The sequence below is a fragment of the Drosophila novamexicana genome, unplaced genomic scaffold, assembly GCF_003285875.2.
Source record: "Drosophila novamexicana strain 15010-1031.04,08,12 unplaced genomic scaffold, DnovRS2.1 tig00000308-arrow-arrow-pilon, whole genome shotgun sequence".
NCBI classification, from domain to species: Eukaryota; Metazoa; Arthropoda; class Insecta; order Diptera; family Drosophilidae; genus Drosophila; species Drosophila novamexicana.
In genome coordinates this window covers 191,179-205,255 of record NW_020824799.1, presented here as the reverse complement: position 1 = coordinate 205,255, position 14,077 = coordinate 191,179, and the positions used below count along the sequence as shown (strand labels likewise).

The window sequence follows — 14,077 nt, the reverse complement described above, 5'->3', positions numbered from 1 at the left end:
CGACAATAAATTCAGTTTCGGATTCAACAGTTTTATGACAATGTGGTTTACTGGGCTTGGAGTCCCGCCCACTGGACTGGCGCTGACCGCTGGCCGCTGACCATGACCGTCAAAAACCAATTGGAAACGATGTCTGACCGTTAGCCATTTAATTCTGCACGCAATGCGTTGGATTCTCCCTCTAATGACTGGTTGCACGAGCCAAATGCGTTTCCATTCAGTGACCAGCTCTGGCGGCACATAAAAAGCTGCAGTCGAGCGTCCAAGCAGCCGCAGTTTCAATCCGAGCCTTGACGCGAACATTTCTAGAGCCGCACAATATGCAAGTGAAATTTGTGAAAAGCCTTTGCCTCTTGGCAGGGTGCCTGCTGCTGCAACTTGTGGCAGGCAATGCGGCAACGGTCAATCCAACGCAAACTCAAACGGATACGCGCGTTTCGTGGATAGCCCAGCTGCTGCAGTTGCGCCAACAGCTTGGCGATTGCTATCGCTCGGGCATGGGTCTGTGGGCTTGCTTCCGCGCGCGCAGCCTGCAAATCTTCGAGGACATCATGGCGGCGGATGTTATACCGCTCTATGAGGGCGTGCGCCTGATGGCCGCACCAAATGCGACAAATGGCCAAGGCCGAGCAGCTGCCGATGAGCGCAAGGATCTCAAGCACTTGACGTGGTTTGATCAGCTGGCTGTTAGACTGGCCAAGGGTCTGACCACGCACACGCTGCAAATCAATCTGGCCAAGCTCACGGAGCGCTATCTGAGCAACGGTAGGTGGCTTTACCATGGCCAAGATATTATTTCCTTGAATATTTTTGGGCTTAATCGTCTGCAGATGCGTCGCAGAGCAAAGCGGATGCGGTGGGCAGCGCCCGACTACGTCGGCATCGTTTCAACATGATTATCACCATGATGTTCGGTGTGACAGCTCTGGGCGCCGTGCTGGTGCCCATGGGTTTCCAAATGCTGTCCATTGTCAGTGGCAAGGCGTTGCTATTGGCCAAAATGGCTTTGCTGCTGGCCTCCATCAATGGACTGAAGCGGGTTAGTTATAACAGAGTCTAACATACTACAAGAGCATTTCAATTAAGCCCAGAGCATTTTCTTTCACAGGTAGCCAATACAGGACTCCATTATGGCTTGTATCATGTGCCCGGCGAGCATCTGGGCGGCTACTACGATCGCGGCGACTTGAATCACCCACGCAATGTGCCCATACCCATGGGCCTGGCGCCGTCGCTGGACGTCAGCTTGAAGTAGCAAAGAGAATGAGAGAGAGAGAGAGAGAGAGAGAGAGAGAGAGAGAGAGAGAGAGAGAGAGAGAGGGAGAGAGAGACAGAGAGTGCAAGAAATCTCCAGTCAATAATTGTAGCTTTTAGATAGTTCAAATAAAAGTAGTTTTCTTTTTAAGTAATGTTCGTCTCAAAGCTTTTCAGCTTTTCTTTTTTGAAAATGGCGCTGCTGCAGTTTTCGGAAAGTTGGCAAGTCTGGTTGCAAGCTTCAAAGAGCTTTACCCCAAAAGCTTTCAGTGTGTTGAGTTTTCCTTTTAACGGTCAACTTTTAAATTAATAAAGGCATTTTGCGTTTGCGACAAAGAAAATTAGAAGAAAAAAAATGACCAAAATGAAAATAGTTTAGAAACTGTCGAATATTTTCCAGCATACAGAATGCTTAAGGGACAAGTTTTCTTATCTTATCAAAAGTTCGGTGCTTGAAGTGAACTCTCAAATGTTGCGCACTGCATGCCACGCAAGTGGCTGCGAGCAGACGAAAGGGGAGGAAGGGCGGTTGGGACGGTGTGAGCATGTGGAGGCAGCACGAGCCAGGACTATAAAAGGAAATGCGCCGCTGATAAGGAGCAACATTCTGTCGTCGGTTGCGGCAGCTTTGACGTCTCGTTTTGGTCAGCGAACGGAAGTCGCGCACTGCAGTCCGTTTCCAGAGCGCTACGCTTTATATATCCTTGTTATCCTTAGTGTCGCGTGTAACGGTTTCTGTGCCATTCAAAACGCGTTCAGTTTCAATCTCGGTCCAAGTGCGAATTACGTGACCGTCCTTCGTCCCATTGTCATCAATTTTGCGCTCTAATAAAATTATTGCTTGCGTCTTACCATTCCATTCGCCGCAAATACTTTTAATCAGCTTAAATTTAAAAATCAAACCGCACATCGCTCGCATCCTGGGACTTACGATTTTGGCGGCCGCGCGACTCAAATTCTTTTACACCGTCGGTTAATTAAAAGTCAGCGTCAGACCCAAACGCCGACGGAATGAAGCTCGTGGTTTATGTCTATGTGTCCATGATTGTGCTGGGCGTTCAGGTAAGTGAGTGAAGGTGTTGCTAATGCTGCTGGGGCTAAGGTAACGCGCTTGTAATTCGATTTCGATCAACAAGTTGGGGTTACCCTTGACTTCAAATTCAGCTCTTGTCTTACAATCAGTTGAATTCATTTCGCTCTGTCAGGGACGATTGATAGGCCTCGGCCATGTCGAATTTGATGAGCAAACTTTGTGAAATCTTTGGCTTTTCCTTGGCTCTTTGTTAGTTGATTCATCTTGGTTCATGTCTTGGGCAGATTGCTTTCATTAGTCTCAAATTATACGAATTATATGTTCAAACTTGGTCATGTGCGATATTAGAGGGCTTTGACTCAAATATCATTTGCTTCTAAATCAATTTTATGTTTCATTGCACGATGGGCTGTCATTGTAAGGCTTTTGCCAGAGAACAATCACAAATTATGAAAACTAAAGCTATTTAAAGAGTTTTTATAAAGGCAACTACATAGAAATAATTGCAAAAATATTGATTAGGTTTATATTATTGGTTTTCATTTAAAGTTTATCTAATTACTCAGCAAAGTATTACTGGACTTTTTGTAGGTGTGAAATATGTAACTTTACCCACAATACGACGCATTAATTTGCAGCGACGTCTGCTTTGGTGTGCGAGTGCAGTCTTTATCTTTACGGCACTCTTTAATTTAATAATTTAATATATTATTTATATTATAGAGTAATTGGTTATCTAATGATAATATAAAAGGTGCTTACTACATAATACAAATTGGTAAAAACAAGTCAGCCTTGTAATTAGAAAGCTTTTTCAACAACTCAGATTGAAACAATAAAACTGTTAAGAGAAATATTTTTCTAAGTTTTCCTGCGCATTATTTGTAATTTATTTAAAATCTGTGCCAGTAATACTGTACAGAATCATTTACTCTTTTTTTCTTTTCTTTTTATTTAATATTTTTCATACAAGTCATGTTTTGATGAGCTATTCCCTTACTTGTGTACTTAATATCCGAAGCGTTATATCAGAAGTTCTGTTGATAATTTATAACTGTATTCTATACTTATTATAGAAAATGATATATAATCCAATATAGAAGCTATTAATATACAATACATGGCCTGTATTTACATCAAGTTTCCTAAAACAATTTTAAAATATATTTAAATTATTAACTGATTAAAGAAATAGCCTGTCGAACAATATACAAAAATTATTCTGCAGTGCTTTCGAAATCTAAGAACATAGTTTAAAATATTGTAAGCTCGATGAAATTACTCAGCTTTGCCCGGCTAACATAACAACCAATTGAATATGCTACCAAGTTAAATTGTTAAGAGCCCAATTAACAGACTCAGCCAATAAATCCTGGCTAAGAAACTGATTACTGTTCTCCTTGCTTATATTAGCCTCTATATAAAAAACTACTTTTCTGTAAAAACCATAAAAGCTGAACTTTTTACTATAGTTCGCTTATGTAATGGAGGTGCACACTAGCTTAGATTCATATATCAATTATACAAAATAAAGACTATTATTTAAATTTAATAAACATATTTAAAAATATTATCATGCTCGCGATACGTAAGGAGTTGACTTTTTGAAAACATATGAGTTTCCATTTCTTTGTTTTTTAATTTATTATTTTGGTCTTTTCTTTGTTAATAAAAAAAAATAAATAAATAATAAAACATTGGCACTTGCTCCTAAAGTTGAATCAGCGACTGCTCGCTTATAAGTCCGACGCTTTCTGGCTGAGTTGTGTTATTTAATACAAACGTTGACCACATTTTAAGCCACTTGGAGGTCTAAATCTGGAACAGAGTCTTGAGGCTGTGCATTAAACATCGATATATCAGGACAAAGCCTTGATCAGCATGAATCAATTCTAGTGTAAGACCTAATCAATTTGTGCATTGGTCGGAAGGACTTCAAGCTACGCATTGCAATTGAGTTGCACCTTTGACTATTTAACTATCAATAATATCATTTGCAATGTTTGCTTAGGTGCGACATTCCCCTTTCTGTTGTTGCCAGCTACTAAAATAACAATATGCTCATTGACAATAGTCAATTGGCCTGCAGCAAGCTTGTGTAGAGTCAGTGTCAGTAAAGAGAAGAAATGTACATTTTTCAGCTGCAATTTAGCTGTGTTAAAGGCAAGTCAAACCTGCCGCTGGGGGCCACTGAAGCCGTGTAGGAAAAGTGGGCGGAAAGTCAACAATGCAGCCAAGGGAAAATGAGCAGGAAGGGTGCAAGCAAGCTTTGAGAGCGCCGCACTGCAAATGATGGCCATTCATTGTGTCCAGCCAGCCTGCACCCACGTTCTTTGCTATTGTAGTCAAGCTGGTCACTCACTCAATCGTCAGCCGGACATGGGCTGCACCCACTCCTGACTTGGGCTGCACTTGATGCTCGCTTAATGCAGCATGTTAACAGCATCAGCAACACTTTGAGCCCTTTACGGGCAGTTAAGCCGCACAGAGAGAAAGTTAGACTCGCACTTGCCAATGCTAGACTAGAATCAACAGCTGGCTCTGGCCCTGTGTGTGTGACATTTGATGTGCCCGTGTGTACGGAGCCAATTAAAATAAAGTGTTGCCAAGTCAGAGTCCTAATTGATAAATAACATTTGCAGCAAAAGCACACCAGCAATACCTGGATATATGCCCGCATGCGGGCATCGTGTCATTGTCATTTCTTTTAATAAGTGTGCACACAAACTTCCTTAATTACCGCTTATTTGTCATTGTCCTCCTGGCCAAACGTGTGTCAAAGTATTTTCGGCCATATTGTTGCCGTTGGCAGGAGCCGAACTTTTAATCGACATCAATTTGTTAGCCGTGTTGCTGCCAGAAGCAGAAGCTGTCCTAAGACCCAATAAATTCAATATCTTAGTCTCGTGTAGAAGCAGCTGGTTACATTTCCCACGCAAATTTATGCCAAAAACTCGATGCTCTCACATGAAATATGACGCGTGGCGTGCGCACTTTGCACAAAATCCAATGCAGCATGTTCAATAAATTTCGAACGGAGGTCTGCGGCAGGGTTATGTGTGCGACTAATTTCCGGCAAAGTAATAGATTTCTTCGCATATGCAAGCCGACACTAAAAACACTGCGGAAAATGCTGCAGAAAACTGTGATGGAGCCACAACACGACAAGCCATTTGACTGTGCGTCATCCCCCCGACATGACATAAAGTTAATGAAGTTCCTTTTTCTGGGGCGACGACAGTTTCAAAATGGAAACGGGCCAAGTAATTCCAGGAGTACCCTCTGCGGTAATTAGCTGCTTGCAACCTACGCACATATTTATACAACACACAACCAGGCTGCATTTGGGCTGCGGTTGCATTTAAATGCGTGCAGAGGCGTTATATGCTTCGCGGTTGATTTAACTTTTGCGCGAATTAATTAAATATTTTTTATGTGCGTCAGCGGCGGCAGCTTAAGCCAATAAAACACTTAGCCAATGAGGCGTACGCGTAATAAAATTAATTTAAATATGCTTAAAAAAAGGTTTTCCATTTAAATGAAATCCGACAATTGCACGGAGAATGGAAGTTCACAATCTGATAATTTATTAATACGATTCGGAGAATAAATAATAATACAGCTGACATGGCTATGTGAGTAAATGAATTCAATTGGGGTATAATTTGTATAATTGTATAAAATAATTTATTACAAATTATAATCATTATTAAATGAGTTCGAAAAAAATTGTTTTTTTTCAAAAATACTATTATAATATCATTATTCCATGTTTGCGAACATCAGATTTATTATAAACTTGTAAATGAATATTATTTTACTCTAAAAAGGTTATCAAAACTGAATGCTATTTATTAAAACTCATAATGCATAAGTAAATTGCATTTCAGTACAGCCAAGCCATTATTGGACTTAAAGAAATCAAAAGGCTTTGTTTAAAAAGTAAAAGTGCTCGGAATTCGCTTAATATATATTGCTATTTATATATTATAATATATGTTAATATGTAAAATTAACATTTACATACACTCGCACGAAAATTCTTTCGGAGAGAAAGAACATTACATATACACACATCATTAATAAAACAAAGAAAGCGGGTTAAATTAAGAACAAGCGAAAGGGAGTGGAATAAAGTGAGAAGTAGAGACACGCATAGAGAGAGTGAGAGAGAGAGAGAGAGAGTGTCTTATACTTGAATTCATGAGAAGCGCATAGTGAGGCCCAGTGGAAAGTATATTTGTTTTGCGTTGGCTATAAGAGAAAATACATACATTCATAAACTCAAATAGTTGTAAAGACATACATAAATATGTATATGGCATTTTTTCCCGTGGTGAGAACTTTGCAAAATTGGTAACACACGTATTCAACTTATGCTTACAGCTTGATTGAACGAAACTTGGACATCCGAATTTAATTTTCACAAAGTTCTGTGAAAAATAGTTTGAAACTGTTGAACAAAAAAGTTTCATATAACAATTTGTCTAATTTCTTTCAATTATGATTTGGGCGTTGATAAGTCAGTCTGAAAAAACAGTTTTAAATATATTTTTTATTTATTTACATAAGCATGTTTCGTTGAAGCATTACTAATAATCCTTTATGGACAACGGATTAGTTAATATGCATATTTACAAACATCGCCGAGAACGAAGCAAATTTTCATTTAATATTTGATGAGCCTGAAAAGCCTGCCGAATAAGAAAAAAATTGTTTTATGGTAATAAGACCGTCGCCTGTTGCTGGCCAGACCCTTTTAAAGCCAGGGCCCACCAGCTGTCTCATGATAAAGTCATGATACGCTTTCACTATGGGAATTGTTATGTTTGAGACGGAGAGTAAATATTTGAAAAAACTGACGGCTTAGCGCGAAAATCTTTGGCTTTGCCGGTGAAAAATAAATATTTGAAAGGGATGCCGAATACCTTTTGAAGCATTTCCGCAACGTAGTTAGTTCGTGTAGGTGTCAAGTTGCTGTTATTGTTGCTGCCGCAGCTGCTGTTGGTGGCATTTTAATTAAGTCATAATATTTAAGGCATGCCGTTTGCTGATACAGACTTTCGAGACCTGCATGACACGAATATTTTATTCAATTAGAGCGCGCTTTGGCTACAGAGCGCGTATTTATAGCAAGTCGCAGTGTCAGAGAATAAAGTGCCAATGAATTATTTGACATGAACTTCAAATGCATGGTAAATTCATTAATGTATTCACGTGGCTTTGCCTGCACCAAGAGCTGTGCGCATAAATCAGAAATCATTTTAAAGCGAGCAGTAAAAAAAACGCAGAAAATTTTGCTAAGCTTTGATTGGACATAAATGTGTGTGTGCGGATGTGAGCGGGTGTGTGCGAGTGTGTCTCTGGTATGCAGATATTGATGTCGTTGACAACCAATAAGACTTTTATGAGTAACCCTGACCAGCTGCTGCCAGCCAAAGGCACTAACAAGCGCCCAACTTTAACAATAGAATCCTGTGACATCCAGTTTGGGCAGCTGTTGTCCTGCAGTTGTTGTCCCTGGTACATCGTATCCCATGCAGCGAGAATGTTATTATGCAAATGAGCTGGCGTCGAGTGTTTTCAAAGGGATCATATTTATCATTTATTTACTGGCTGTCATCAGTTTTGACGAATGCCGCGAATTGCTAAACAACCTTACGATTGACTTTTCAATTTGCTTATGCGCCCATCAAATACTAATGACGTCACTGGGCCATACAAGCTGTGTGTAGGTGGGTGTGTTAATGCTGCTTATGTGTCGGGGAGTGTGGTGCAGCTTAAAGTTGGGCCCACAAAGCCGCCACTAATTGACAGTTTCATAAGCATAAGACTCACCATGCCCAGCTCGTTATAGACCAAAATCGTGTCGGCTTTTTCGAGTGTTGCGCAAACAATTCGCCAAACTTGGCCGAAAATACAATTATTTTTTCTCGACGCCCTGCGAATCCTCATTTATCAATTCCAACGTCGCTCTTATGGCTGTTGACCAGCCCCAAACAATTTCAATTAGCGCCCAGAATAAAACCTTTTATCAATCAGGGGAGTAACAAAAAATTGTTAGAAATAAGTAAAAGTAATACCCCCAAAAAAAAAAAAAAAACATAAATAAACAAAAGAAGAGGGCTCTAGTCGGATGTGCCCGACTAGGCGATACCCTGAACCAATCGCAATAAAGATATATTATCTGTTTATATTATTCTTGAAGCTGCAGTCAAGTGTGGTACGTCTAGCCCTAAAACCTCAGAGATTTATAATATTGATTTTTATCGATTGCTTAGAATCGGGAAAAGTTATCGATCATCGGCAATAAACTCGTACAGCGCGGGGTATTACGTTCAACATTTCAGTCTCTAGCTCTTATAGTTTTTGATATCCTTCATACGTACGGACAGACAGACGGACATGGCTAGATCGAATCGAATATTGATGCTGATTCAGAATATATACTGGACGGGGTCGAAGATTATTCCTTCTGCCTGTTACATGCATTTGCACAACAGCATTATACACTTTTTACCCAGTTTCAATGGGTGCAGGGTATAAAAAGTAAACAACAAAATGTTTTAGTCGACTGTGCTTGGCTAGAATATGACTGAACTGTATTGAGCAGCTGCCTTCACTGAGTTCGGTTGTTTTTTGTGGAATTAAAAAAGCTAAAAGAAAAAAACGAAAACTTTTCCTTACCAATAGTCCAAATATTTATTGAATGCTGGGTATTAATACACTCGTCAAATAGAAAATCAAAAGCCGCTTGATTTGTTTTTTGACCCCCAGCTTGGTCAAAGTTTTTTGATTTAGGCTGCTGCTTGTGGCTATTTATAAAGTTTTGAGTTTTCCAATCTAAAAATATGCAATGCTTAAAATTCAAGGCGGATAACCACCCGAGTGTTCCATGTTCCATGCAGCCAAGTCCAGCGGCAGCTGCAAGTTATGTGCCTATGTGTGGTTCTAGTGGATCGGTGTTTTATTTTAGTTTAAAGTGTCGATTGTCCGGCAGCTGCATTGTGCTTAAAGCCGCCGTTGACCTGCACGTTCCGTTGCCCTGCTGACCAGGGGTCACACAGCGGGCCGCTGTTAGCATCTGAGCCAACTAGAAAGCGCAACTAAGTTTTTTTGGTGTAACTGCTGCTGCGCTTGTGGTATTTGTTGCTTGGTGAAAAGCTGTCATTAGCTCGACAGCCCGCTGATTTTATCGCAGTTAGAGTTTGGCTTTTATCAACGGCATTTGTGGCGCGTTTTCAATGCGTATCTTTTGTAGCGGCTGAATGACAGCCGCCGTCAAAACGACCATTCAAAAAAGCCAGCACTTTATTTTTGTCTCACACTTTTAATCTTTTTCACAGGCCTGGCCCACTGTGAAGCGCTCCTTTGAGCTATATCCAGCCGCGGCAATGCCCTACAACGAGCACAGGATTGCAGGTAAGATTACAGGGCACATAAATACAAACACGCGTAAGGGGGAGAGGGTGTAGGGGAAGTGCGCCAACAAATTGGTAGGTAAAAGTTTTAGTCAAGTGCTGTTGGCTGAGATGCACTTTAGCGGACGTCAAGAGTTTATACACTGAGCAAAAGAGTCGAGTTATTCAGGCACCAGGTTTTAAATTGCAAACCAATTAACATGCTTTGGCAATCTTAATCTAAATAGACTAAAACTAAATCAAAACATAAGTCGATTACATTTAAGCTCGATATAGATAAGATATGATAATATTGTCAATACCCCGACTGACAACTCAAGACTTTAAAGCTCTAAGTAGATTTGTTCTAGATTTAGATTTTCAGCATTCAATTGAAATTTGCAAATTTTTCCTTGTGTAGGGGTTACAAAATATTTACAGTTTGGCTAAATTGTCTTTTAAATTGCTTTTCCTTGCAAGTTGTCAAGTGTTTTTTTATTTTTCAACCACTCTAACCGCATGATGTATGTGTAATTTATTTGCATAAGAGTTACAAAATTGATTGACCATAAAACGCATTTGGGCAAATAAAACCAAATTCCACTTCAGTTGATATATTCAGGATTATACACTTAACGTGGCCATAGCAAATCTGTGGCCACTTTCAAAAGCCATTAAATTTGAATCGAAACTCCAACGAAAGGCAAGTTATTAAATTTGCCATAATAACTATTTTACCAACTGCTATCAAGGAAACTGAATGTAAATCTAGATGACAGCATCTATAAATATAACCGAGCTTTATTGGCCAACGGCCAGCGATTGGCAAGGCAACCGCAGCTGAGTCCTTGCTGCCATTTTCCCTTTGTAGCTCGACAAATCTCAACCTTTGTATTTACTCGGTTTATTTATAATTGCTACTTTTTTGCGCCTTTTGCTGGGCAACTGACAAGTAAACAAGCTGAAACTGTAATTGCGTGATAATTTATTCATAGATTACAGCATCCTTTGAGGTCTGAATTATGAACAAATTAATAAAAAGCAGCTATAATAATATGCTAATGCATACAGTCAGAAATACAAACATTTAATTCAGTTCTAATATGTTTTTGATGAGCTTGAGCTTGGTAAATCGGGAAATATATACTGTATCTAATTGAAAGTCCTTTAAAATAATCGACTAGATTATGACACGAAATACGTATATATTTGCCTTATTAGTATGTTATTGCTTTACAACTAATAGCTCATAGGTTTCACGTCTAGTTTTTACGTCGATATCAATAGGAATAACTGGTCGAAATAAAGTTTTTATGTGCATACGGGTCTTAAATCTTCGTCATGCCCTTAAATAGTTAATCTTTCAGATTAAAATATACACAGCCAAACCTTTTGATATAAATGATTAGAATTGTGATTTCGACAGTCCACAATTACACCATCTAATGTCAATTAACATAAATAAATGCATTAATGCATATAAATATTAATTGTAAATAAAACTTAAGTCGTTATTTATCAATTATGCATAATGTTCATTTAATTATTCGGCGCAGGCAATTGAATTAATGAAACGAACAAATTGTGACAACTTAATGCAATTAGGAAAAATAATAAACAATTAGGCGCCAAATGACCAAAAAACCCACGCGCACACACTTAAAAGACGCATCCTTCACACAAAACTGGACTTTCACAGATACCCTTGCACATATAGGGACTACAAAAAATGTTTATCAGCATGATGAACAGTAAATACCCTTTCAGAAGATTTGTATAATAAATAATATCATCATCATATTATGTAGGACAGCTATTAGAGAAATCTAAATTGAAATATTAAATTAAATTAACACTTTATATAATTAATTTAATTTATAAATAATAAAAATATTTACAGCTTAATTAAAAACCTCTTTGGATCACTTAGTTAAAATAATTTTAATTATTTAATATTTAACAAATTATTTCTTAATAATCTTAATTTGTTAAATATTGACAGAGAGTTACTAGTATATATAATTTAATCCCGATTATTTTAAATGGTAATAGATAAATATTAGAAATTCAAAACAATTACACATACTTGAGATTGGGATATCTTATGGATTAAGCTTGGGTATGTGAACAATCGAACTAAAATTAAACTTAAACTTATATTAAAAAGTAATTAAATTAATTGACAATGCTAGTGGCAAGGAACCTAGGAATCATATGGGAAGTAAATAAATAATCCGGTCGAGCTTATTTCTCATAACTTTATTGTTACAACTTGAAAAACCTAATAACCCTCCCGTTAGGGTATACAAATACAAAGTACTGTGTGCGCAGTAAGCGATTTTATGGTCATTCTGTTAGTTGCACACAAAATACACTCAGACTACACACGCACACACACTCACGTAGACAGACTCACACCCACGCACTCATCAACAGTTGCGTGTGTGACAGGCATGCGAAAAAGTCAAAGACAGACTAAAGTTTCATTGTTTTCGGCCAGGGATAACAGTCATAAAATGACAACGCAAAGCTGACCAAAAGGCATGTGTATGCGGGGCTGTGGGTGTGTGGGGGTGTGGGGGTGTGCTGTTGTGTGTGCGTTACCAAAATCGAGCTAATAATGCGCGCCATAAATCAGGCAACTGTAGCCATAGCCGGAGCCTTAAGTGGCATCAGCTGGACAGCCTGCAGGTCTGTGTATGATAGATTAATTGGGGGAATGCCAGGTTACGAGCTTGGGTCAAAACGTGGCTGCAATTTGCATGTGTGTTTTGAAAGCCAATTGGACTTTAATTAGTGCTTGACCAGCCACCCACACACACACACAAACAATAAGCAAAACAAACTATTTGAGCTGTAGCTGCAAATTCTTGCAATTTACACAGTTGGCCGAAATTGGTTTCATATGTCCAGCTGGCATTGCCCTGGGTGGGCACTAGTCGAATTACTTTGCTTTGCCGTTTCAGATTGCATGCATGTTGCCTCCGAGCCAGGTGATTACATCTTCAAGAAAGCAGCGCTACCGCCGCCGTTCAATTTCAATAGAGATGAGGCGTTGTTTGAGCTGGATGCGGTCGCCGGTGACCAGTTGGAGGCAGCAGCAGCAGCTGCAGCTGCCGCAGGGTCCGTTTGCGGTCTCTATGTGATTGGCGAACCAGACACGATTGTGGAAATAACCATGAAGCACTATGACGTCAATTGCGAGTCGGGCGGTCTAATGGCGGTGAGTGTAGCAAGTGGCCAGTAAATTGCTGAGGCTACCACAAACAGTAGTAATGCATTCACATGTATCATCCTGGTGCAGTTTGTGGATGGCTGGGAGCTAAATGGTGAATACTTTCCGGCAGTAAAGGACCATCATCGTGTGCTCGAGGATCGTGTCTACGAGTTCTGCAACAACAACAAGCAATGGTAGATTGATATATCTCAGGCATATCTTCTGGTTTTTTTTGCAATAATCCTCTCCCTTGCAGGCCACGCTTCAGCAATAAGAAATTCTTCCGCTCCAGCCAGAATGCTGCACTGCTGCAGTACCGCATACCCACACGTGGCTCCTTCGTGGCCAACGTGCGCTTCCACAAGATTACACAGCGTAAGTGTGAAAGAGAGACATGGAGAAAGGTGCAGAATCATCTAATCCCCCTGTTAATATACCTCGTTTTGTTGGCAGCTTGCAACATACTTGTCCAGGACACCGCCGCCGTTTACAAGATGTCCAACTATGGACACGCCCGCAACTGCACTTTATCCGCACTTTTTCCGGCCGCCGTCTCTCTAGGATCTCTGCGTATTGGCAGCAAGGCCGTGCGTGCCCAGGAGAAGGTCAACTATGATGTAAGTATTATGAGCTGGGTCTTTGGTATTTGCTCTCACCGGGAGCATATCCTTCTTAGTGTCACCTGTTCGAGGATCGTTTAGAGATTGGCGGCTCCGCTGGCCTCGATACCACCGGCATGGAGCTGGCCAGTGACGTGTGCGGCGCCACCAATGAGCTGGGACCCGAGCAGGCTGTCTTCTGCGGCGTGACCAGTGTGCGCTTGGTGTCCACGGGCCGCTACCAGAACCAGGCAGCCGTTATCATACGCAAGGCCGACGAGCACGATCTGGACATTGCCACGCTGCTGTGTGCACTCTAAGCGGCAAACTTTATGGATGATAACAGGGACGAGTCCGGCACAATGATTACAATTTCATGTTTGTAAATATGTATGTGGTTGGATATGTATGTACAAAGGCAGGAGTAAAGACAACCCCAACCCATTCAGCTTGGATTCTATTGTAGCGCTTAATCCAATCCAAGCACAAAGTATTCACCCATGCCAAACTAAATAGCGAAAAACCCAAAAAGAAATTTTATGTAATTATATGTGTATATCAAAAATTCTGAATG

General features: G+C 40.0%; 2 protein-coding genes across 3 annotated transcripts; both read left to right on the top strand.

Annotated features, from left to right (window-relative positions):
* The first annotated feature begins 320 nt into the window (after positions 1–320).
* On the top strand, positions 321–1,255 carry LOC115759635. The gene is made up of 3 exons (XM_030700624.1): positions 321–765; positions 831–1,039; positions 1,109–1,255. Exons 1-3 carry the CDS (start codon positions 321–323, stop codon positions 1,253–1,255), a joined length of 801 nt encoding a protein of 266 aa, XP_030556484.1.
* Positions 1,256–1,881: 626 nt separating this feature from the next.
* LOC115759595 (corticotropin-releasing factor-binding protein) lies at positions 1,882–14,066 on the top strand. 2 transcript variants are annotated; one of them, XM_030700564.1, is made up of 7 exons: positions 1,882–2,316; positions 9,634–9,709; positions 12,654–12,910; positions 12,992–13,098; positions 13,161–13,279; positions 13,358–13,521; positions 13,581–14,065. In XM_030700564.1, exons 1-7 carry the CDS (start codon positions 2,266–2,268, stop codon positions 13,821–13,823), a joined length of 1,017 nt encoding a protein of 338 aa, XP_030556424.1. In that variant the 5' UTR covers positions 1,882–2,265; the 3' UTR covers positions 13,824–14,065. The 2 variants fall into 2 exon arrangements, with proteins under 2 accessions (XP_030556424.1, XP_030556425.1); XM_030700565.1 differs by lacking the exon at positions 1,882–2,316 and adding an exon at positions 7,416–7,482 and having other exon boundaries at positions 13,581–14,066.
* Positions 14,067–14,077: the final 11 nt, after the last annotated feature.